Here is a 25,871-nt window from a genome sequence, read left to right on the forward strand (position 1 = left end):
AGTGGCACAAAAGCCAGGGCAAGGCAGGCTAATTGGCTTCGGCCCTCCCCTCCTGCCGCCTGGCCTGATATTTGAGGTGACGTCTAAAGTTACTGTACAGATGTGCAGTAGAGCCACGGCAGAATGAATGCTCTCTGGAGCCTGTTAGGTGAGGCTGATTTCTCCGTCTCCTGGCTGGCACCTCCTCAAGACCCCCACTTAGGGCCCGCTAGTGGGCCTTGGGAGGTGGGACCTCCCCTTACCTTCCAGGGGACTCGAGTTGACTTCAAGACTCAGAACCTCCCTCCCTACTGGACTCTTGGGGCGTGGGGGGAGATGGGTACACACTAGAATTCAGCCAGAAGAGTTAAATGAAGTCAGTGCCACGTGTAAGAGAGGAGAGCTGGGGACAGAATTGTCTGGGGATCTCATTAAATATGCAGGCCTCTGGGAGTGAGGCCTAGTCATCTGCATGGATAACAAACCCTTTAAGGTGATTCTGCTGCCCATTAAACTTAGAGAGCCTCTGAGGTAGAGAATGAATGAGGTTAGCTGGAAAAGGCCTCTTGGGAGAGGTGGACTTGAATTTCAGTGTGATAGGTGATACTCGTCATAGGTGCTGTCCTCAGGTGTGGACCTAAGGAGCCTGTTCACCTGGGGACATGAGGCTTTCCTAGGAGAGGATTGGGAGGGGTCCTTCCCATCTCATGGATGGTGTCCTGGAGAACGTGCTGCCATGGGCTTCACTTCACCACTAGGGTGCTCATCGCCAAGGGGACAGAAGTGGTGTGGGAGGTGGCTGAGGATGGTTTCTGCTGGAGTGTTTGATTCATGTTGCAACTGAAGCACAGCTTGCAGGGCAAAATGGCAGCCTGATGGAGCTCACTTCCTGGGGCGGGGCGGGGGAAGAACGCCACGTTGGCCGATGGTCTTCACTCTGGTATGCAACCATCCTGCCTCCGTGTGGCCTTCCCTTGTCTGATCGCCCCATGTGTCTGAGGAGCTAGCTGGCCAGTGCTGCTGTGGGAATGGTGGTCATCGTCCCAGGAGATGAGTGGGAACGATTTGTGACACGGTTGGTTCTCTCCTCCCTCTGTGCTGTTTGCCTTCTGCTCCATACACTGTGCCTGCTTTATCTGATTGGGAACACAGTGTTTTCATGTTGGGGCGGGTGGAGAGAGGGAGAAAGAACAGTGCCAAGTTAAGAAGAAGGAACACTGAAGGGGCGCCTGAGTGGCTCAGTCGGTTAAGCGGCTGCCTTCGGCTCAGGTCATGATCCCAGGGTCCTGGGATCGAGCCCCGCATCGGGCTCCCTGCTCAGCGGGAAGCCTGCTTCTCCCTCTCCCACTCCCCCTGCTTGTGTTCCCTCTCTCTCTCTGTCAAATAAATAAATAAAATCTTTAAAAAAAAAAAAAAAAAAAGAAGGAACACTGAAGAGAAGGCAACATATCTATGATGTGACATCGAGTAACCAGTGATCCTCCAGATGGGCATCGACCCTCTGGAATGGACAGGCTGTTGCTGGCCTGGAGATGCTATTTGTCCCTGGAGAATATGTCCCTGTAGCCAGCTTGGTAGGCTGGAGGGACCACACCGATGGGAATGGTCATGCTTGCTTTGACCATGATGAAAGAAGCAGCCATGGAGAAAGCATTGTTTAAGACAAAATAACAACAAAAAAACTTAATAAAGCTCTGTCCTAGCCAATCCTTCATCCTTTCTAATTGCACTGCAGCTAAATGGCAACTCTCAGAGTTTCTTGGAACATTTTATTCAACTACTGGAGGGGCTGCATTTACACTAAGGCTTAGGAGGCTCTGTGGGGGTTGGAGAAATGAGCAGTTGTGGGCCGGGGAGCTCTAAGGAGCCCAGCTTGGTCGATTGGAGCTGGTTTTAGTGAAATTCCCAGCTGAATGGGTTCATCCTGGGCCTAACCCAACAGGTAATGCTTATGTTCCTAGGTTCACAGTTTGTGGGGAAGGTTCTTACACCCATACTGTTCTTTAACACATTTATTTCCTTTTTCTTTTCGAAAACAAAGCTGTGTGGAATTGCCCTTGGTTACCAGAGGGAGGGGAACAGGGCCAGCTGCTTTCTCCAAGCCCAAGAGTGGGACATGGAATAGAATACTCTGGTCTACCCAGTGTCCACACAGTCACTGGAACTGTCTTCCCTCAGCCCATCTCTGTCTGGGTCTCCTGCATGGTGGGAGAGCCATGTGTGCCTTCCTCGGCCCCCCATTTCAGGTTTCTCCCAAGTTTGTGTTATAGAAGGCCTCCTTGGCATTCTTATGTAGAGATGCTCTCCCTTGGCAGCCACAGCCAGGAGCTAAAGAAACGGGTGAAAGGCCATTAGTGAGGCCTGCTTGCCCGTGGCATGGCAGAGTGTCCTGGAGGAGCCTCCTGTTGGGAAGCAGCGCTGTTCCCCAGGTCCTGCCCTACTCTGAGGGTTTCCAATGCTCTGGGAAACATGTCACAGTTCCTCAGGGAACATTCCAGAGCCCCAGAAACTCTGTTTGGGAGGACACAGATAGTACGTATTCTCTTTCTCAGCTCAGTTACCTACTAGGCACTTGACTGTAAGCAAGTTGTTAAACTCTTGGAATGCGGGTTTTCTCTGCTGTAGACTGGGGAAAGTGACCCAGAGGAGATGATGGATGTGAACGTACTTTGTGAGCTACAAAGTACTGGTTACACCTGAATGATGGATTTTGTTGTTCAGGAAGGAAGGGGGAGGCTCCTGGGTCAGTGCACTTCTGTCTGGAGAGAGGAGGGGCTTGCATTCTTGTGTTAACTACAGGCTGGAGTTTGTCCATTTAAGGTAATAACAAAATAATACGAACAGATTCTGAGAGGTGGCTTTCAGGCCGTGTGTCTGCTTAGTCCCACTGCTTCCCTTTCAGAAGGAACCATGAGGCAATGGTGGTGCTGGTGCGGGTTCAGGGGCAGGGGGTCGGGGGGAGATTGTGTCTGTGCTCACTTTCTCCTCTCCCTCCCTCCTAGCTCTTAACCCACCCCCAGCCCCACCCCAGCCTCCTCCTCAGTCTGAGTTCTGTCCAAATCTGCGGCCTGTCTCATCTGAGAGGCCTAAGCTCCCAGGAAGGGCAAATGCTGAGGGAGGACTGCTCCCACCAGCTGCCCAGTGGAGACCAGGAGTCCAGGGAAGCTAACATTTCTATTAGGACAGTGAGACAGCATTGCTGGTATGGGCTGGGCTGAAACAAAAGCTGTAACGCGGGTGCCCATGCTGCTGGGTAGTTTTTAGGCTCAGAGAACAAAGTTGTCCCAGACCTAGCATCCCCTTGGGTTTTACTTTTGTGAGCAGGACTCCCAGTCACCAGGGGTGCAGCCTCACCATGTGGGTGGCCAGTCCACTGTAAAATGGGCTCCTAGCAGGGCAAGCACGGAAGAGCCCTGTCATCTTCCTACAGGCCTTAGGAAGTGCCCAGGGACTGAGGCGCCACAATGCATTCCTCTCCTTGCTATTAGAATGAAATTGTGTGTAAGGAGGGCACGTGATGTGATGAGCACTGGGTGTTATACGCAACTGATGAATTATTGAACTCTACATCTGAAACTAATGATGTTCTATATGTTGGCTAATTGAATTTAAATAAAAAACAAAACAAAAGAATGAAATTGTGTGGCATTCCCAGACTCACTTGCCTGTTCATTCGTTCTCGAGCACTTGCAAAGTTTAAGGCACTATACGAAGTACATTGGGGAATACAACGCCTGTTACAAAGCACTTCCTATCTTCATGGATTTTATGATCGAATACGGGAGCAGAGTCTTATACAAGGAGAAACTGAAATGGAACATAAAGGGGAAGACCAGGGACAGCAGCGCGATTTGTGGCATCGAACTAGACATTGGGAAAATCAGAGGAAGCCATGCTATTGGCAGGAAGAGCAGGAGTAAGGGCAGGGAGGTGGGAAACCATGGGATGTATGGACATGTGGAAACAGAGAAGCCAAGAGAAGGAGGGGGGTTGGCAGGGAAGGGGGACAAACACTTGAGCACCGCTCTCCACTGAGTGCTCTACCAGAAATGGTGCATTCTTCCTTTCCTGAGAACTTCACAGTACCTCTGTGGGGCAGATGCTCTTCTCTCTGGTTTACAAGGAGGAAGCTGGGGCTTCGGGAGTTGAAGAAACTTGGTTGAGGCCAGGCAACTGTTAAGTGGTAGCAGGATTTGAACCCATGACTGTGTGACTCCAGAGCCTGTGCTATCTCCCCTGTAACAAAGGATCCACGAGTGGACGTAGGGAGAAAGGATTTGTGGCCTTTTTCTGCTCCTGTGGGCCTAGCATTCTTGGCCAGGAGTGTCTGTGGTCCCTGTGGAGCGAGGCAGTGAGGCTCTGGGTTTTCTGGGCTGGTCTTAGAGTCCTGGATGGCTGAGCTCCTGACTTCCTACCTGAGTCCCATTAGGGGAGCCCCTGGCCTCTGGTATGGGAGGCAGGGGAAGCCAGGATGGTGGGAGATTCTGGAATGAAATTCAAGACATGGCCCAGAGTGTGGATTTTCATTCCCAAGTCCACCTCTAACCTTGCCTCTTTGTGACCGCCCTCCCCGGCTCCCCTCCCCCTGCATCTCTGACCTCTCCTTGGGCCCCTGCAGGCTAGGTCTGCACAAGGCGGCGGTGTTCCGCACTTGTTCCTTTGTTGCTGTGAAACAGCTCCGGCACAGTCAGCCTCTGTGTGGGAGGACTGGTGGCTGTCTTCGCAGGCAGGCATTTGCTCAGAGCAGGCTGCGCGTGAGCCCAGCGTCAAGTAACTCCGGCCTCCTCGACTCGGAGGTGGTGGGATGAGGCTCTGCTGAGGGACTGGCTGTGAAGGATGACTTCAGGGTGGGATGACGGACCGCTTCTGGGACCAGTGGTATCTCTGGTATCTCCGCTTGCTCCGGCTGTTGGATCGAGGTATTCCTGAGTGAGTGTGTGTGTGTGTGTGTGCGTGCGCGCGTGCGTGTGAAAGAGAGCGAGAGACAGGCAGAAACACGCACATGGAAAGACATAGAGCGCAGGCAGTGGGGAGCAAGAAGAGAAAGAACAGGGAATGAAACAGGCGAGTAGCCAGCCTGTGGAAAGTAAAGAAAGGCTGTTTTTCTTGCGACATTTGTGACCCAGCTGGGAATTGGGAGCACAGGGCCATTTGGGGAGCATCTGTATATCAGGATCTCATTTCTTGCTGTTTTTTTTTTTTTTTCTTTTAATCAAGATTTCTGTACTGTAGTCAAAGATGAGTTAAGCCCTGTGTTGCGGGGCTTTTGATAGAACACTCTGAGAAGCAGTGTAGTGAGGAGAATGGTCCCTGCAGCAAGAAGCTGGGGGCAAGCAGATGTAGGACCCAAATCTCAGCTCTGCCACTTACCAGCTCCGTGGCCTTAGGCTGATTTATGTGACTTTTCTGAGCTTGTTTCCCCATCTGTAAAATGGGCTTGGTAAGACCTATTTAATTTATACCTGTAAAGCACATAATGTCTGGTACATAATATGTGCTTTGTAAGTGTTCATTTCCTCTTTACACACCTCTCAGCATCATGGAGCTATATAGCACCTGTGCTGACGACAGCTCCCTTTGTGGATTATCTGTAGATACAGCTGGTTCAGAATTTGTAGTTTGTAGAAAGAAAAGGGAAAGTCAGTTTTATTCCTCAGGTTAATCTGACCTTAATACATTTCACCCTCACATATTCATGTGATTTAAATCTCCTGATAATGTGATGCAAATCCAGATAGTCTGTTTTAAGGAAAAGCCACTGTTAACTTGGTTGAGTAATTGATTTTTAAAAATGTGGAGTGCTATTTTTAAAAGCTTTGGCTCCTTTAAGAGGTTTTGGCAAGAATGAGATCAAACCCCTGACGGAAAAGATGGTCCTGGGGACACCCTGCTATATACCCCAAGGTGGATTCCTCTCCAGTGGGAACATTCTTAGATATGCCGAGAGGTCAGTACCAGGTAGAAGCAGAAAGCTGCACAGAGCAGGTGAACCAGGGCTCTTATCGGGGAGAAATCAAAGATGGAGGAAACCAAACCAGCACATTCGAAAAGCAGTCTCTCACTGGCACTGAAAAACAGGCCAGTGGGGACCCAGACTGGAGATGGAGATGAGAGTGTGAAGAGAGCCAGAACTTCTTACAGGTGGAGATCACAGACTGGACGATGGGGAAGGAGCTCACAAGTGTGAATCCCCCTTATCTGTGTGAACTCAGGGAAGTTACTTAAACTCTCTGTGTCTCCTTTCCTTCACTGTAAAAAAGGATGCTGGTGGTAGCACTGACTCAGAGGGTTTCTGTAGGGGCTGAGTGAGAAACTACAAGTGAAGTACTTTATCCCAGTGCTTGGCATGAAGAATGTGACCCTTCAATGTTAGTTCTTATTACCAGGATGGCTAACTCTCACTCTCCTGCAGACATCCTGAGAAAGACAAGAACAGGTGGCATGTAATAACCAGAAGCTGAGAAGAGTCTAATTAAGAATTATTAGAGGCTTAGAGACAATTTATACTTACATGAATTAAAACAAAATTCAAACTAACATATGCTAATTATAAGAAGAAATTAGATGTTAGTGTATAAGCTGTGATAATAATAGTTTATTTTTACTTTTTAGAAAATGCTTGAATCCATGAATTGCAAACTTAGATTCGAGTTCTGGCTCCATTACTTTCTAAGTGCCCTTGAATAAATGGTTTACTCTCAAATGGAACCTCAGTTTGTTAATTTGAAAAATGGGAATATTAATACCAATACCTGTATTATAGAAATTTATTGTGTTAATGCATGTAAAAGTGTCAAGCATTCTTAGAAATGTCAGGTTAATAAATGGATGGATTAACCTGTGTCCCTGGATAGCAAAAGTTGGTTGCCAGAATCGTGTCTTTTTCCACAAAAGTTTTGTCATCATGTATGGCTGCAATTGAAACTTTATGGTCTTTCATAAACAGCATCTCTGGGAGTTTCTTTATTATGGGGCTTTAGACTGGCACCTTCTGACTGTGTAGGATATCTTATCTCTAGGCTTTCAGGGGCTGCCCAGTTCTGGTTAGTGGGCATCCTAGTATTGCACATACATACGGGTGCTTACCCACATCTGTATTCAAGCAGAATTTTTGGCTGTCGAACACCCCTCTAGAAGCTAACGTTACCTAGCACTATATAGACAGTAGCATGCTAGGTGAGCTAACTCATGGGAGATGTTCAAGAAGTATTTGCTGAATGGATGGACAGATGCATGATGAACCCATCCTTCTGGGCAGGGAACAAAGTTCTCTTAGGTCTCTCTTTAGCTCCCTTCATCTGTTTTAGGATTTCATGTCATTTCACCCTCACCGTTGTCATGTCTCATGTCACCTCGAACGTAACAGGCCTCAAGAAAGTGAGGAGAGGCTAAGAAACGAGAAGAAGTGGGAAATGATGAGTTTAGCCCAGGAAATTGAAATAATCGACAAGCTGTGTGCCGCCTGAGTCATTCTCTTGGCTGTGACTGAGGGATAAATGAATCTGTGATTTGACACATCTAGGAAAAGGGAGGAAACAGAACACATCAGGGAGCGGAAATAAGCTTTACTGAGAAATGACGGTGCGTGCTTGGTGATTGCAGACAGACCTTTTGTCTCCCCCATCATTGTTCAGTTAAGGGCAGGGATCTTAAAAAATAAAAGGGATTGTTTTCTAGGGCTGGAGTTCGCTATGTGTAAAGATATGTAAGATAAGGAACTATCAGCTTGCTCAGACATGATTATTTTGATGAGTTATTTTGTTAATAGGCTCTGCTGTTTTTACGGTGTTTCTTACTGGACGTTTGTCACTTTGGCTGTTTGTGCTCTGTGCTTCCAGACAGGGACTGAAGACATGGTTTCTGTGGCGGGGACTGTCCATGGAAAGAAAGGAGCTCATACGGATAAGAAACAAGAGGAATATAGATGAGAAGTAACATCGATTTTTGTGGTTGTTGAGTTTTGGCATATCCTTGGGGACCCAACACGTGAGGAGGGGGCTTACATTTCTTTGTTTTCAAGGCAGTCATTTTGGAGTGAAGGAGGAAGAGTGAAAAGACTGGTGGCTCCTTCTTCACAGGGCATTGGGCAGTGTTTACCACTGTACAGAACGTCTGCTGGTTGTCCATGAGATGATTTTAGGTGACTTACATATGTCGCTGGAGGGTCTCTTGCTGCCTGGCACTGTCCAGCAGACAGTCTGTTCTGCCCAGTGTCTGCTTCCATTGTGCTGTCCCCCCCGCCCCCACCTCATGTGACACAGGCCCTCCTTAGCCCCACTTATCTTTCAGAGAGCCCCTCACTTACGCCAGCCCTGCTTGGGTCTCATGCTCTGCCCTGCCTTCATCTCTGGCCCCAGGTGCCTGTCCCACCCAGCCTCCCTGCTTCCTCAGCCCCTCTCCCTCCCTAGGGCTCCTTTAAGGGCACGGCCTCATACCACTTGCTGCCTGTGACCCCGTTCTCTGGCATTCTTCTGCTAGCCTCCAACCCATCACCAGTCTTCCTGCTCTCCTCTCCCCATGCCTGTGCCGACTTTGCCCCGTATCCTGGGTCTTTTCTGCCTCTCCCTGCCACCTGCCTTGAGTGCTTTTCCCTCTCAGGAGCCCCCGTCTTGTCTTCTTTTGCCCTTGCCTTTTTATGTCAGCTTTCCTTTACCCTCAGTCCACTGGTTTCTTTTAAAAATAAATGTAAGTAAAATGGAGTTGATTTAAAATACTCTCGAGGAAATAACTGTAGGAGATATATGGATATGGCGAAATGGTGTCAGAAGTACATAAATGACTGATGTGTGGAAAACTTAAGAAGTGATATGTAGACTTTACAATATAGGCTTTAGATGGCTAATTTCTTCTCAGTGCTTTGTCCATATTCCTGTACCTACCACACAGAGCTTTGGATTCTGGGCCAGAAACCGACCGGTTCTTACTGCTGCATGTACATTAGAATCACCCGGGCGCTCTTAGAAAGTTCAGTGTCCAGTTCCTCCCTTCCCACCTCCCACCCCCCAAGCCAATTAAGTTAGAATTGCTGGAAAGGGGGCTGCATATTGGCATTTTTAAGGGCTCTGCAGGTGATTCTGATGGAGCCGGGCTTGAGGACTGCTCATTGCCGTCCTGTAATACGGATGCCAGAGAGTAAAGGCAAAAATGACTCTTTAGCAAAATAACAAAATAAATGAGAAAATCAGTCACTATATGAGAATAATAAACATAAGAGTAAACATAGGAATGCACTAAGGGGTAAAATTTAAAAGAACACAATCTTTTGGGTATAATTCATGCAACTTTCTTTAGAGACTTCACTGCAACCATTTTCTATCACTACCTAGCTAAACCTTGACTTTCCTTCATATTTCTAGGAACAAACTTCACCTGTGTACAAGGATGTTGTCTGGCCCCAGCTTGTTTGGGGCTTTGGCGCTCTGTTCTGACTGCCTAGGGCTTGGGAGATTGGGATGACGGTTTGTCACTGCAGATGTCAAGCACCTTTCATTGCTTCTTAGTATAGCTCCCAACAGCTGAGCATTGCCTGTATTCAGCTAGAATTCAAGAAGGAAATTCCCTTTCTCCTTCCGGATAGATGGGCAGTGAGGAGAGTAACTTTTCTGAAGCCTTCAGTGTTCAGCCAGGAATCTACTTCTGTTTCTTACCAAAGTCCCCCTCTCCCTGTGCAGCTGTTCTCTCTTGCCTCAACCTTCACAGCTTCTAAATGTCCTAATCCAGGGATTGACTCTGCCAGGTGCAGTGCAGGGTCAAGAGGCACCTGGCCCTCATGGCTGTGGCTCTCAGGCATCCTGACCTTTGATCTCGTCCTTCCCATGCCTATAGCTCTCTTCCTGGCCCTTGGTCTCCCATCACTGATAGATGCCCTGTCTGTGGTCTGCTTGCTGCTCAGTAATCTGCCCAGCTCTGGTCCCTGACTGTGTCAGACTTGGTGACTCTATTTAGTCCATTTGCTTGTGGCCAGTCCCAACTGTCATGGACTCTGGGACACCCACTTTGCTTTGGCTTGTCCTGCTCTTGTTAACTATTGCCTATGTGTGCCCGGCTTGACGTGTGGCTGCTTTGTGCCAACCTTTATGAGTTATCCCTTCCCTCCTATGATCTGTGGGAAAAAGAAAAGCACACAGCATGTGTATGAAAAGTGTTGGATGGCTCTCCTGCACTGGGGATTTTCTAATTAGAGGAGTTTAGGTTGTAATCACCTTCCCGTTTGAGCGGAATATTCATATAATATGTAAAGAAGTTACTTTAACTTAGCTTTTTTTTTTTTTTAAGATTGTAGTTATTTATTTGAGAGAGAGAGAGCACAGAGGGAGAATGAGAGGGAGAAGCAGACTCCCCACTGAGCAAGGAGCCTGATGCAGGACTCAATCCCAGGACCCCAAGATCATGACCTGAGCCGAAGGCAGACACTTAACCAACGGAGCCACACAGGCACCCCTTAACTTAGCTTTTTAAGTTGCAAATAGATATCTCTAATAGTTATTTGATTGACTTTCGGCACAAGGCTACTTTTTCAAAGGGACCAAGTCTCTTGTCCAGTAAAGAGTTTGAACACAGCACCTCTTGAAACACCATCCCAGACAAATCCCTGTTGCTCCAGAATCCACAAGAAATGCCCCAAGTCTCTTCTTCTTATAGTTAATCCACACCCTTCCCCTTCTAAACCTTGCAACCCCTATGTCCTCCAGAAGGAGCTCCCCAAATTTGTCATGCCTGGTTCTGTTTGGAGGCAGGTGGGCACTATTCCATGACTCACAGTGTGCTTCTATGGGTAGTAACAAGACACGTCTCATGTGGTGGTTGCGAGCGCCGAAGGAGTTAGTATGTGAGGCATTGCCTGGCTGGAAGAAGTGCTTGGCAGGTACATGTTTTCCTCCCAGATTTCTGCTGCCTTTAGGAGTTTAGTTACTTCTGGGGGGGGGGGGTCCTTTCCCTCCACTGAGAGTGGAGCTTCTCTGAGTTTAGGTCCTTGTCCCACCACCCCGTTATATTCTCACCCAGACACCTAGTTCAAGATGGTTTCCAATAAATCACTTTGGCTAACAGAGTATCTGAACTCTCCAGAGAACAAAGGAAAGGTCCTGATTATCATGTCATTGTTAAGGAGGAAAAAAGAGAACTGTAATGATTTGACAATAATATCTTATCCCTGTTGGTCCTCATGATGTTTCTTTGAGGTAGATTACTTCAGTCCCCGTTTCAAAGATGGTGAACAAACTTATAGAGGTTAGTACTTGGCTAAAGTCTCAGAGCTGTTAAGGGAAGAACAAGATCCTTGTTCCCAAGGACACCTGACTCCCATCTGGATTGAGTTCTTTCTATACCTGTTATGGTACAGGTAGGGAGATACCCCCTTTTCTCTTTCTCCAGCACACGTGTTAAACTGGGGTTTCTGTCCACCTCCCGTCAGCACAGACTGAGCATACTGCTGGGACGTCTTGTCTGTGATGCGAGATCACTAGACAAGATATATCTAGGCCACGTCCTGGGGGAAGGACACCGATAGCTGTTCTGTGACGTCCAGGTGTGGTGTTTCCATCCAGTGGGGTGGAGGTTACCGTGATGTGAGAACAGTAAAGCAGCACTTTTCTGGGTGTGGTGTGGCTTCCCAGGGCCCGTTCTACTCTTGTGGCATATTCAGCGATTGCTGAGAGCCAAGGGCTAATGGGGCAGCTGTGTCCCTGGATGGTCATCGAGCCAACTGGTCTCTCAGTGTAAGTGATGAATTCCCCTTCACCTTGCAGATGGAGGCGGCTTGTTATTAAAGAATCGGTCAAAGCAGTAAATGTTGTTGGTATCACTACTGGCAGCACTGATCATATCTAATAAGGGCCTAGGCGTAGCGGGGAATATTTGGGGGTAGGAAGTAGGCTTCCCGCCCTTAGAGAGCTTGCAATTCAAACTCCTGAAAGACCGAGATCTATCAGTAGCCTCTGTGAGTCTCTGTTGGCCCCTCTGTGAAATGATGGATTACTTATAAGGTGGATTCCTTCTAGCCGTAAGGTTCCATGGTTCTATGTGGACAATACTTGCAATACCTGTAAAATAATATACCTGTAATACCTATAATATAGCTACATGGTGCTGCAAGGTATTATTTCATGTTGAATTGCTAAAAGAGTGCTATACATTCGTAAGAGGGAGACATAATTAGTCTGAATGAAAGAAGAAATGTTTGCTCATTCAACAAGCATCTTCTGCGGGCTTACTATATGCTATGCCCTGTTAAGGCTCTGGGAATACAATGCTGAAGAAGATGGTATTCTTGTGTTCATGAAACTTCATAGTCTAGTGGGGGAAACAGACAATAACAAATAACACAACAGATACCACAATGGCAGGTAGGATGAGAAGGAAAGAACTGAGTTAAGCTTCAGTTGTCCTTAGTTATGAGGCTGGAAGTCAGAGTATAGACTTTCTGGGGTGTTCATGTGGTAGGAGTTAAGAGTGGAGAGATAGGTTGGGGCTACCTTGTGAAGATTCTTGCTTGCATGTCAAGTTAAAGGCAAATGATGGCAGGGTAGCAGCATTTAATTTAAAAATGTATTGACTGATTTCCACATACCAGGCAGGAGGGAATATAGGTACTGGGAATATAGCACCAGCACCAGATACTAAAAATATGAAGAAGGGTAACATGGTATAACCTAATGCTAGTTCCTTCATGCAACTGAAATATGGCTATGTTTCTAGAGAGCAGTTAGGGTGGCAGATGCATGGTTTTGAGTTATCGGCCTAAAAGTGATAGTGAATTGATAGTAGCTCAGGGAAGACAGTATGGGGGGGGGGGAGTGTGAGTAGTGTAGACTGATCTTGGAAAGTGTAGACATGGGGAGACAGGATCAAAGCCATGAGAGTATTCCTGAGGATAGGAGGAGAGCCAGGATACAATAAATTCATGAGAGTAGAGGAGAAGGGACAGTTAGGGATCCAGGTGGGGCAACATTGAAGGCTTTGGTGACAGAAGGCTTTGGTGACTACTCACAGCTTTGTTTCAGCAGCCTTGGTGAGGAGAAAACCAGATTGCAGTGGGAGGAGATGGTAAAGATGAGGCAGCAGCCAGCACATATTGTTTGTTTGAGAAATATGTCAGAAAATGCAAAGTAAAAATAGAATAGCGGTTGGTGGGACATTAGGGTCAAATGATGGTTTTGTTAAGGAAGGGAGGCCTAAATGTATTTGAGGATGGGATGGGGCCAATGACAGGGAGAAGTTTGAAAGTGATGTAAAGAAATGGATTTATTAATCCATTCAATAAATATTCATTGAGTGCCGACAGTGTTCCGGGTCCTGTGCTATTTGCTGGGGATACAGCATGAATAAGGCATGAAGTCTTCATGAAGTTTACATTCTAGTGGGTGAGGCAGATAATACACAAGTCCAGCAACAGTTGAATTTATAATAAGAGCTTGTGATAAGTGCTGTAAAGTGCAGCAGTGACCTGGGGGAGGTAGGGATGGGTTGAAGGAAGAGTACAGATGGAAGTGGTAGACCGGAGGAGGGGAATGCTTCCTCTGTTGGAAGGAAGGTGGAAGGAGGTGCTTAGAAAGCTATTTTTAAGTAGAAAGAAGAAGAAGACCAAAAAAAAAAAAAAAAAAAAAAAAAAGGAAATGCACTTCAGGTGGCCTTGATATTCTTAGCAGAAGAGTAGGCTGGGACTGGAGAAGTGGGCTGGTTCAAGACCTCGGATAGGTCCTCACCTGCTTCATTCAAGTCTCCAACAACCCTGTGATGCAGGTGGTGTTATTTTCATGTATAGATGAGATAACTGAGGGGACAGAGAGAGCCTGTAACTAGAAAGTACAGGGGTCGGTGGCAGGGAAGTCGATCAGCTGTATACTCTGCCATTGAACGGCTCAGAGGGGATGGTAAATGAGTGGAGAACCATAAGCCTGCCAGTGAAATCGAGAGACCAGTCCCTCCTCCCTCCTCTTACACAAAACCTTATGCTGGGCCCTGTGGGAAACTCTTGGAGAGGAGATGACACCTGTGCATGGAATGCATTAAGGACATAAATCAAGCCATCAGCACGTACTTTCTATTAAGCACACTGTCCTTGTGAGTATTTGGATTTTTAAGGATTTGGGTAGAGCAAGGGAAAAGGGCATTCCGGGTGAGAGAAAATGCAGTGCAAACACTCTGGTGATTCAGAGGAAAGGTGTAATCAGAGAAGGCTGGAGCTTTATCAGATAAAAAGTGAATTTACTGGTTCAAGAGATGGTATTGGGCCAAACAAGATCAGTGGTAAGTAAGAAGAGGTTTTTGTTTCTCATTCTCTTTACCGCCATAACTGTACCCTCAGCAAAAGAAGAGACAGAGTTGGAAGAGACCTCTCATTTAAGAGATGAGGAAACTGAGCCCAAAGAGAGGATTTCAGTTCCTGGGGCCATGCACTTAGTTATGGTTGAGCCTGCCCATGAAACCAGGAAACAGAAACTCCTAGTCAAGGCCTCTTTCCATTCTATTTCCCTGTGGTTTCAACCCAGCCCCACCCCCTTTCACAAGCTCAGTGTCCCTGACAGAGTCGTTGTATGTGAAAGAATGGGCAGGCTGGAGAATTCATGGATTTGAGGGATGTCTAGATTGGATCCAGCTTCTTAAGACTCCAGGCAAAATTTCTAAGAAGCCCCCCAAACAGGCTCTATTTCTTTCTCCATCCTCCCTTGTTATTATCATGAAAAATAGGCTGAGTGGAGTTGAAAGTGGCACCTCCTGGCTCCCCTGGTCTATTGCAGAATTGAGTTCTAAAGAAACCAGTCCAGAGCAAAGGCAGAGGAGTGTCTTCCTTATAAACCCAGGCTAGGAGGAAGAATTGGCATGGGGCTTTTAATCTACATTCATGCCAAATGAAATCTGTTAGATGGGATAATGAGCTCCATATTTTATAGACTATTTTAAGCCTGTCTCAAAATAAAGTACAGGACTAGGGGTGGAGGAAGGACGTAAGGCTTGGAGACAAAATGCCATGGCTTACTCATCAGTGTTTTCATTTTAATGATCCCAACCCCAGTACAAGTCCCTCAGTGACACTGTAATGGAAACCACATTTTTTTTTTCTGCTGGAAGTTTCAGGATGAACACAGCCAAATGCTTTGAGGCATAATTAAGGTTATAAACTCTCATCCCCGGTAAAACACAGACCTTTTACCCCAGGGGGCTCAGTTAGAGACAGTGTGGTTGGAAAGCAGTTCAAATTATAGAGACATTTCTTTTGCCAATCTCTAGCCCACCACAGCTTCTTTTCTGGGCCTTCCCTCCCTGTTCCTCTATCCCTCCTCTTCCCCTTAACCACTGCCTCATCCCTGGGAAGGAATAAACGAACACATAAATAAATAAGGACCCTGGTATTCACTCCTTTCCTGCCACGGGGAGAGACTCTCAGACAGATGCTGCTGTGTCTGCAGGAGGCTAGACAGGGCTGGCAGAGGCAGCACATGTGTAGCAGGAAGGCAGCCCAGGGAGCCTGCCAATAGATGTGGGGTACTGGGAGGGGGAAGGTGCATGTGTCATCAGTAGGAATGGGAGGAGGTGGGGAATGTTCTACACATTACAGGCTGGAAAATCCACCTCATAGGAAGGTCTTGAGGACCTAAGAGAACAAGGTGGTCCCTCCTCTTGTGTTTAGACATGATGGGTTAAGAGCTCTCTCAACTTACATCTCCTTTGCCTTCACCAACTTTCTGAATCTGCAGAGAGCAAAGTTAAGAAACATGGCCTGGCCAACTCGATTACATGGGCTTATTTTCCTCCTTTCTTAACCACATCTTGAACACCTGGAATATATAAGATAGTGGGAACCCTTAGTGCATGTATATAAACTTTTTCTCTGGCCAATTGCAGTCCAATTTTATTCACATTGCGAAGGATCTAGTTAGCATAAGGAACAAGTGAAGGACTAGAATATTCCCCACTCCCACCCCCAGCTGCCTTGATCCCATAATCTGCCCCTGAGGTTAGTGATTCTATGATAGACCATGATGAGACCCAGCTAGGCACTCTGGCTCCTTAGAGATCATATCACTGCTTCATTTTTCTTCTCACTAACCCCGTCACCAAAGGGCAAATAGTCATGTCCATAATATCACCTTCAGGAAGATGCTATTAATGAGTGCATTGTCAATTCATGTCTAACAAGTATAAATACCTCTTTCAGCCTTACCTTCCTCATCTGAAGAATTAAGGTAATATATGTCTGTGGTAGTCATAACTATTCACTAGTATTTCCAGTTCTCCACCTTATGAGCACACAGTAAGATTGTACTTCCCCACACTTTTGGCCATGTGTTTCACTTCCAAATGGAAGTTTTAAAAGCCATAATACTATTTACTTCATTTGCCCACTGTTTCACTGACTATAGAAGCTATTTTGGAATAAAGTCTCTATCAGCCTGGGACCCTGAATGACTGGGAGCATAGCCCTCTGTTGAAACATGTTGAACATGTAGTGTAAACAAGAAATAATCATCTTTCTGTTAAACTACTGAGATTTTGAGGTGGTTTGTGTCCATAGTCTACCATGCTTGTATTGACTGATATATACTACCTTGTAAGACTTTGTGAGGAATTACACAGAACAGAAATCTATATGCAATGCATGCCACATAGTTGGCATTCAATATATGGTGGATAAATGGTGGATACTTTATTATCACTATGAATATCATTTAAGATGCTTTTGGCTTCAGGTAGCTGAACTGAAATTCAAAATAGCTTAAACAGTAAATACTTCACCTGCTTCTCTCTTCCTACTTCTTTTCCTGCTTCTCTTAACAAGAAGTTCAGAAGGTGGGCTGTTAAATCAGAGGCTCAATATCATCACCAGATTCTTATTTAGCCATCTTGGGTTCATTAGATTTCTTACAACTATAGATTGTTGCATTTCATCACTTTTGGGAAAATTCTCAGTCATTATCTCTGTTCTTTTTCTTTTCTCCTTTTGGGATACCAATTGATGGAAATTTCTTGAATTTGAATCAATTTTGAAATTGATTGAAGTTGAAATTTCTCACCGTATCTTCTATATTTCTTATTGTTACTTCTATATTTTTCATATTTAGCTCACCTTGGTGCATCCTAGTCTCCTCTGATTTATCTTCCAATTTATTAATTCTCTAACCAGCTAAGTCTAATCTGCAATTAAATTTGTTCATTGACTTCTTAATTTCAAGTATTGTATTTTTCAGTGCTAGAATCCCTATTCTTTTTCAAATCACTTTTTTTTCAAGTTTTCTTTAAAATTTAAAATTTGTCTTTTGTTTCTCTGAACATTGTAAGTATATTTGCTTTATAGTCTCTAGTTGGATAATTCCAGTATCTGGAGTCTTTGTGGGTCTTTTTCTGTAGTCTGCTGTTTCTGATGGTTCTTGCTCATGGTGTCTTTTTTCCTTGTGCTTTGATTGTTCCCTGGTCATTATTTTTGAAAAATATTTTATGATAATAATTTGAAGCCTAGAATGGTAACTTTCTCCTACAATGATCATTTTTCTTTTGCCAGACACCTAGAGATACAACCAGTCCAATTCTACCTTAGTCCAATGCTTGAATGCTTGGGGATCCTCAGATTATATGTAGCTGTGTTTCAAGTTTCCATGAGAGCTGGTTTATTTCTTCATTGCCTTTACCTTAAGGATGAAGCCCTCTCTCTGGGAGGAAGCCCAGCTTAGAGTGGAATATTTTTTATCAGAGTCCCTTCCTTGAGAAAGCCCAGAATTTTGATTTTTCTCCCCTTTCCCATCCTGGCTGTCAAAAGCATAGCTAGTTTTACAACAATTTCTTGCAGATTGGCTGATGTTCTGAGGGCAAATGCTGCTTTGTGTTTTGGATCTACCTCTTTGGATTCTCCTCTTCTCCTAGGTTTTGGCCTAGTAATTCTTTGGTTATTTTCTTAGCTCTTTAATGCTTTTAGGAAGATTGAGAAAAAAAAAAAAAACGACGATTGTTTTTAGTGGGAGGGTTGGTCCTAATTTCTCAGCCTGCCATTACAAGAATGGAGATCCCAGGACCCCAATTCTTTGCATTCTTTCATTCCTTATAGTCCCAAGATGGCTGCCATAGTGCCACATGTCACATGGAGAAATGACAACTGAAAAAGCCTGGTTTTAATGCATGTATTCACGTAGGTCTTTTTTTTTTTTTTTTTTAAGATTTTATTTATTCACTTGAGAGAGAGGGAGAGCACAGAGGGAGAGTGAGAGGGAGAAGCAGACTCCCTTTTGAACAGAGAGCCCGACATGGGGCTCGATCCCAGGACCCTGAGATCACGACCTGAGCCGAAGGCATATGCCCCCGACTGAACCACCCAGGCACCCATCACATAGGTCTTTTTAAGAGCAAGAAAACCTATCCCAGATGTCCCTTGGGAGACTTTTTCTCATATGTCAAAGGACATAATTATACCACCAATTCCTAAACAAGTCACTAGAAAGGGGATATAATTTTCATGATTGGTATAACATAATAACATTTACCCTGTGGGGCTGGGAGGGTCTCTACTTCTCCTAAGGAACATGGTTGCTGATTCCTAAACAAAATCTAGGTTCTATAAGCAAGGAAGAAAGGGGTAAATTGCTCCTGGGCAGGCAATCAGCTGTATCAGTCACACTCTGCTAGAGTTAAGGATTAAGACATGTAGACATATTTCTTGCCCTAGTTAGGGGACCTACGTGCTCTGAATGAGGCAGAAAAACATAGAGCCAAACCCTAATGGAAAGGATTCTGAAGTACTTAGGGCATGTCCCTTGAAAACACATTTTGTAACTTAAAAAAAAAAAATTGAGATGGCCTGTGATCAAAATGTTAAAAACTTATTTAATCAAAAATATTAAAAAACAAAATTCTATTGTAGAACAAAGGGCCTTACTGGAAATTTATTCATAATATTTAATCACACTATAAATTACTTCTATAAGTGTATATTGCATAAAAACTAATATATCTGATGGAGTCATATAGCTCCCCTGGGTGAGCTGGGTTCTTGCAAGTATTCCTGGCAGAAGAAGGATCATATTAAGGTTTAAGGATTCTCACAGACCTTGGGAACACAGGATCACTTCCCCAGCAGGGCTGGAAGGCTGTCCTTGCTCTAATATACCTGTCCTTGTTACCTAGGAGCAGGGTTGGAGGCACAGAGGTGAGGTATGAGGGGACCAAAGAGAGCCTTTCCTGAGGGCTGGCTTACTCTCTGTCTTGGAAAACCAGGTGGCCTCCACATCCTCTCTTTGGTAAAAAAGGCCCCAGAGGGAGGGATATTTATCCCCCTCCATAGTTTTCACCTGAGAAGAAGAGGTCCAGTTCCTGAACCAATACCTTCTACAGGTTCAGGATCTATCTCCCCTTCCTCTCTTTTCCATATCCCAAGTCTATGGCTTGACCTCATCTTAGGAGTTCCCCTCATCAATCCATCATTTGCCACAGGTTGCTAGCTCTTGGAAGTCCCTCAAAGAAGATACCCAAAGAAAGTGTGCCAAGCAGGTTGAAAGTGTGCATGGAGTGATATTTTTGGTCATGGGCAGATGAGTACAGCTGGGTTTTGGGAGGTGGTTTCATGTGGGGTGAAAATGAGTTAAAAGTACACTCACATGTAGCTTCTGTCCCCTTTTATCACCTCCACACTATCCTTAAACTCTATCAGTTAAAGCTATTGATTTGCATGACCAGGCTCCTTTAAAAACCAAAGAAAAACCTAAAACTTTAAAGTTGGGAAATATTGAGCACAGTGGTAGGCTTATTTTGCCGATTGACTTACTTTTTAGGCAGTGTGAAGAATGGTTCAGTGTGATGAAGCTTTGAGATCAAAATGGCTTGGTTTAGCTCACAATTCCACCACTCACTGCTGTGTAATGTTGGGTACCTCTCTAGGCCTCAGTTTCCCCATTTATAAGATGCTGACAATATCAGTATTTATCTCATAGTGTTATTGTATGAAGTGATGTCACACATGTAAAAAGCCCAGTAAATGTTAGCTATTAATTCTTAACCCTTACTGCCTAAAATCTAACTTTTGGATGAGAAGGGGATGGGGGATCAGGAGGGGATCTAAGACCTGGAGGCCTAGGGGGGCAGGTCTCAAAGGGGTGGGGGAGACAGAAAGGGTCAGGAGTGCTGAGTACTGGTACTTTGAGAGGAGGCACCTGAGAGTTGGAGGTGAGGGAGGGAACCAAAGACCAACATTCACTTGCCTTGAAGTTTAGCCCAAGGCCTATGGGGGAAACTTCAGCCTCAGGCTGCCCTCTGTACCTTGTGAGTGGGATGTGTTTCCTGCAGGAGCAGAGTCATCCATCAGTAGCTCCTTTTAAGGCCCTGCCTCGTCACCTTGAGGCTCCCTGCCAGGCAGCTGAGCTGGGCTACCTCTGAGGGGGCAGTCACCCTGCTGCCTCCTGCTGGCTCCGTCCACCAGCTCAAGGTGCTTCCCGCCTCTCTGGAGTTCCTTCTCCATTAAGTAGATTAAGGGCTCGGCTGACCTAGCCCAGAATAATGGACACACTAATTGGCAGTCATTAGAGGGCCTCAGCATTGATAAATCTTCAGGCCCTGGGCAGTATCTGCTGAAATCCATTCTTATCGACCAGTTCAGGAGAGAAGGATCCAAGAGCCAAGGTGAAAGCCTGGTCTTGCTGCCGAGGGGGAGGGGCTGAGGCAGCCGGTCCTCAGTGGTGCCAGAAGGGTAGGGTAGGCCCTGGGCAGAAGCAGTGAAAGAAGAGGAAGGCAGAGGAAGGGCTTTACTTTTTAAATAGGAAAGATGGTAGGTAGTAGTAGTCTGGGCAGCAGATTGGGCAAGAGATTATGTCAGAGGCAAAGGAACGTAGCTTTGTCTACACTGTGGCCACCGTGGCCGCTGGACCTGTCCTGGCCATTTCATCAGAGTCAAGCAGCCTGTTGGTCCTGTTGATATGATGGCTTTGAATGGGCATGCTCTCTTTCCCAGATGTTCATCTCCAGCCACCCCTGAGCCCATGGCATGGCATCTGAGCCCTCAGGAGAGGAGCGCTGTGCAGAAGTTGAAGGAGCTGTTCTCCTGAGGACTCTGCGTGACATACGGGTACAGAGGATGCCACCTTGCGAACACAGAGTGGGGAAGAAGGGCTTCGCTTCCATCAGGGCTTGACCCCGGGGCTGTGGGGACTCTGGGGAACTCAGGCGGTCTGGCACTCGGAGTGCTGAGGGTCTGAGGGCTCTGGAGCAGCACTCTGGGTCAGATGCTGGTACCCTCAGAGAGGGCACCTTGCGCATCTGCCGGCAGCAGTGGGCAGCCAGAGCAGGAGAAGGACGTGGCAGGTGTGGCCAGCGGAGTGCTCGGTGAGCACAGGGAGATGTGAGCAGGGCTCCTGAACATCATGGGATCAGACTTTCCAGGGGCTGGGATACTACATGAGAAAGGAAATCAGGCCAACAACAGGGTTGCCTCTACTAAGGGGGACTTCTTGTCTGGTGAGGACTAGAAAACTCAAGTTGTAGAAGAAACATCTTGGCATTGAGGTACTCCTTAAATTGGCAAATATTTATTGAATACCTATTCTACAAAGGTACTATTATGATAGTGAACAAGACAGGCAGTCTTTGTCTTCATGGAAATTACAGCAAAGGGAAAGGATTATTTAGTTGGAAAGTGCCGTGGAGCAGAGAAGAGAATTCCAGTTGTAGATCTTAACTTGAAAGACCTTGAAGGATGGGTAGAAGCTGCACTTGTGGAGATGGAGGAGAGCCACAGAGGAAAGGTACAGAGTAGGAGGGTTTGGTGAGTTTGGGAAATGGTCTTTATGTGGAGGTTGTATGTGTATGCTCATTTTGAGCATGTGTGCAGGGTATTTGGGACAATAAGAGAGAAAGCTGGAAAGGTCGGCTGAGTGGGCTTTATGTTCCACACTAGAGTTTTAGGATTTTATTTAGTAGTTTATGGGCAGCTATTGGGAGATTTTTGAGCAAGGAAATTAACTTGATCAATCCTTTCCTGTCCCCGGCTGAGGTCACTTAGTAGCATTGGTGTTGGGCAGGGCTTCAGGCCATGATTGTTTCAATATGTTCTCTTCCTGGCTTTCTCACGGGAGCAGTCGTAATTTTATTTTTACCCACATCTCTGTTTTGGGTGTGCTTCAGATTAGCAGCTCTATGCTTCCAGTTGGAAGAGAGCTTCTGTTCAAAGTGCTGTGTGGGTGGAGTCCTTCCGCCACTGTCCAAGGCCTGCTGCCCCTCCTGGGTGTTGACCTTGGCTGTAGAGGGTGTGTCCCTTGATTTAATGGTGTTTGCTTCCCCTACTTTTTCAGCTCCTTCCCCATGCTTCTGAATGACCCAGGGTTCCTGCAGGGAGGTTGAGCAAGGGGCAGCTTGTTGTTTGGGTGTTAGCTAGGGGCAACAACTAATAAATGAATGGTCAGTTATTTCTGGAATGTAGGTCTTTGCTTTAGCCAGATTTACTTCCATTTTATCATAAATACAAGCAGCTTCATAAATTTAAATTGGTTTCCAGAAACAGATGCTGGTTCCAGGAATATTTCTCGGTATGGAAGACAGGATTGTCAACAAAGATGGGGATGCATTTTTAAAGATAAGATCTATTTGCCAGGAGATGGTCTACGGAGAAACAAATTTGGTGGTTTAAAACTCTGTGTATCCAGATGAAGGGTATGATGCAGATTTAACTTTCAGTGACTGTGATGTTTTAAAAATATCCCTGTGGTGCTGTTAGCTTAGTTGGCCTGGACACTGTATTCATGAGGGGAAGGCTGTGGCTCAGCTCTCATCCCTCTGTTGGACAGATAACTTCTCTCTGGCCATGGTTAGAGACTGCATCTTCCATTCCAGCTGGTAGTCTCTCTGTAGCTTTTGATTAGTCATGCAAGGGCCAGCAAAAATAGTATAGACAGACAACAAAAATCTAGTCTTTCTACTGGAAAAATAATTCAGAGAAAGTGGCCTGTTGATAATGGTTGTGTTGCAGTTTAGTTTTTGTACTTTGATTATGTACTTCTTATGTGCCAGGAACTGTCCTAGGTGCTTATCTCAAATGTCACAATAGTACTGTCCCTATATTACAGATGAGAAAACTGAGACTCAAAGAAGTTATGTGACTTTCCCAAGTCAATGAGCATGTATAATGGATTCTAACCTAGGTTTTCTTATTCTAAACCTCGTGTTCTTTCCTGTCCTCCATCTGGACACTGGGATGAGAATACCCATACCCTAGATGCCTAGAGGAAGGATCAGATGTTGGACCATTCAGTGATATCTTGGGATCTCCTCTGGCCATGAAAGTATATTTGGCTATGACCATAGGCCTCTTCTTGCTTTGAAGCAGAGTTACCTCTATCCCATTTGACGTCCAAGTTAACATCTGCTCATTGCCAACTGGACCCCTGGAGACTTCTCTCTATCTTCCAGCCCCCAACCCCCTGCTGAATTGAGGAAGTGACAGATGGAAGATCAAGTGGCAGATGGAAGATCAGATTTCAGACATTGCAGGCTTCATTCTGACCTACAATAGCTCGGAGAGAGAGGAGGGGGTACTGGCCAGTGCGTGGACAAGTTGAGCTGCTGCCCTGAGCTGGGGGTCTATACTGGGAATTTCTTTTATGAAAAAGGAAAACAGTGGTGTTTTTTCCTTGAGCATGTGGTAGAGAAAGAATCAGCAAATTATTTGATTACTTAAATAACTAAAACATTAAGAATCATCTCTGGAGAAGGCAGAATTGGTGTAATTTGAAAGGTACTAGGAAAGTGCTTTCTGCCCAAAACTTCTCTTACCCTGGCAGTGCCTTGGCACCCAGAATAGTTCATTCATTCTTTTGGGCTAATAAACCACAGCTAATCCTTTAATGAGTGTGAAAATAATGCACCCTGGTGTTAATTTAAGATTCCTTGGCTCCGGAAGAAGTAGAGGAACAGAGGCTTTGTGTGTGGGGGGGTGCGAGTGTGGAGTGGGGTGGGTGGTGTCTAGAGTGAATGGATGACTCAGACGTGGTGGGAGTGTTCTGGGACGCCTTCCTGGAGGAGAGAAACACTTAACATGGTGTGATGGTAGAGGATTGTTCCTTCAGGAGCTGTGGATTGGGGCATTCACCAAGTTACTGAACATCAGTTTTTAGTTTCTCAGATAATGGAATTAGCTCTAGTAGTCAAGGTACAAAGCCATTATTAACTTATAAGCTTTTATAATTGCTTTTTGGAAGCCCTTTCTGCTTTGGCATAGTAAATCTCCTTCACAGTGCCAGGGATTTAAAATTTTTAGAAATGACATTTAATTAATGTAAAAGGTAAAATCTCTTTGGATTTCAAGCTGCCTTGGGAACCTTCTCGCCTCCTCCCAGGTGTCATCCAGGAAGCCTCCCTGAGGGAGCCGTGGAGGGAGGCAGAGAAGAGTGCCTTCCCTAGGAGTGACTGCTGCACTTTCTGGACCCAAGCAACATTCCGTGGGGCTGCAAGAGACACTTCCATCTGTGGCAGGAGCCAGATTTCTGGGAGGCTGAGTGGTGAGCTCTCAGCTGGGGTCAGGCCAGAGAGACCACATATGGCAGACGGCTCGGCTCTGGCTGCCACTTGATGGGGGCTGCTCTTGGGGCCAAGGGAGTGGGAGTGGCAGAGACTTCTCCCTGTGAAGGACACAGGGGAAGTTCCTCTTCAGATCTAGGGAAGTTTTAGCAAGTGAATGGGGATTATGCCATCTCTGCGGGAGAGTTTTCTGAGGAGACTGTGAAGATGTGCATAAATATGAACAGTTTAAAGGTGCAACACACACACACACACACACACACACACACACAGAGAGAAACTCTCTGCCGCTGACACAGGTTCTGGATATTACTAAGAGTTCTGTACATCTCTATATAAGATTAATAGAAACACTCACTTAGGCCACATGTAAACAGGTTAGGCAATGAGGCCTATTTAGTTATGGAACTCTAATAAAAGTAAACAAATTCCATTTCTTTTATTTTTATAACTATGTCTTATTTTTTTTAAAGATTTTATTTATTTATTTGAGAGAGAGAGACAGATAGTGACAGAGATAGCGAGAAAGAGTACAAGCAGGGAGGAGAAGGAGAAGCAGGCTCCCACTGAGCAGGGAGCCTGACGTGGGGCTCGATCCCAGGACCCTGGGATCATGACCTGAGCTGAAGGCAGACACTTAACCAACTGAGCCACCCAGGTGCCCCTATAACTATGTCTTATTTGAGCATGTATTATATACCAGGTTAGTCCTAAATACCAGAACTGTATCTTCTCATTTGTCACAACACCACTGGGAGGTAGCTGTAATTAATTGTTTCCAGTTTATAAAGCACCTCTGTCATCTCATTTGATTCTTCCGACGGACAGTATATTTCCACGTTGTACGAGTGGGAAATGGCCAGAGGTGGTGATATTGGAGTTGGAACTCACAGCTCCTTACTGCGACTCCTGTCTCCTTTTGACTGTACCACAGTGCCCTCACTCTTCCTCACCCCCGCCTTGTTCTACAGAAAGTTTCTTGGGATTTTGTGTCTGAGAGAGGTATCTGAGCAGGATGAGCTTTGAGGATGTCGATGGGGTTGAGAACAAAGTGACAGGGAGCAGGGAATGGAGACTGACCGGCAGGGCCCTGGGGGATGCGTCAGGGGCAGCGCAGGCATGGCTTAGGCTCCGGGTGCAGAGGGAGCTGGAAAGGAAAAACTGCCACTTTGGGGAAGAACGAGGCTATTCCCAACATCTCCATATCTATGAGGGGACTGACAATACAAAGACTCACTGATGAATGGGCAGAAGTTTTCAGGCCCAAGAAGATATTAAAATAAATATTTAATTGGAACAAATTATGCTGTGAATCATTAAGACAAACATAAATCTCATGAATAAGGTTTCTCTTATTTCTCTGAATCTCAATGAAATATTTATTGAGGAAAATGAAGTCAGCTCACTGC

At 45.8% G+C, this 25,871-nt stretch overlaps 1 protein-coding gene across 20 annotated transcripts in view; it reads left to right on the plus strand.

Moving 5' to 3' along the window:
* KALRN (kalirin RhoGEF kinase) overlaps positions 1–25,871 on the plus strand; it is a 642,588-nt gene that overhangs the window by 61,747 nt on the left and 554,970 nt on the right. For 3 of the 20 annotated variants that reach the window (XM_036071652.2, XM_036071654.2, XM_036071655.2), the window contains exon 1: positions 4,705–4,898. The exons of 15 other annotated variants lie outside the window; for them this stretch is intronic. In XM_036071652.2, coding sequence (XP_035927545.2) covers positions 4,832–4,898 — 67 coding nt within the window. In that variant the 5' untranslated portion in view covers positions 4,705–4,831. Of the gene's footprint in view, positions 1–4,704; positions 4,899–25,871 lie in introns of those variants that run through there. 2 more of the 20 variants (XM_036071665.2, XM_036071666.2) reach the window with 1 other exon arrangement.

This window comes from Halichoerus grypus, chromosome 1 (genome assembly GCF_964656455.1).
Source record: "Halichoerus grypus chromosome 1, mHalGry1.hap1.1, whole genome shotgun sequence".
Classification (NCBI taxonomy): domain Eukaryota; kingdom Metazoa; phylum Chordata; class Mammalia; order Carnivora; family Phocidae; genus Halichoerus; species Halichoerus grypus.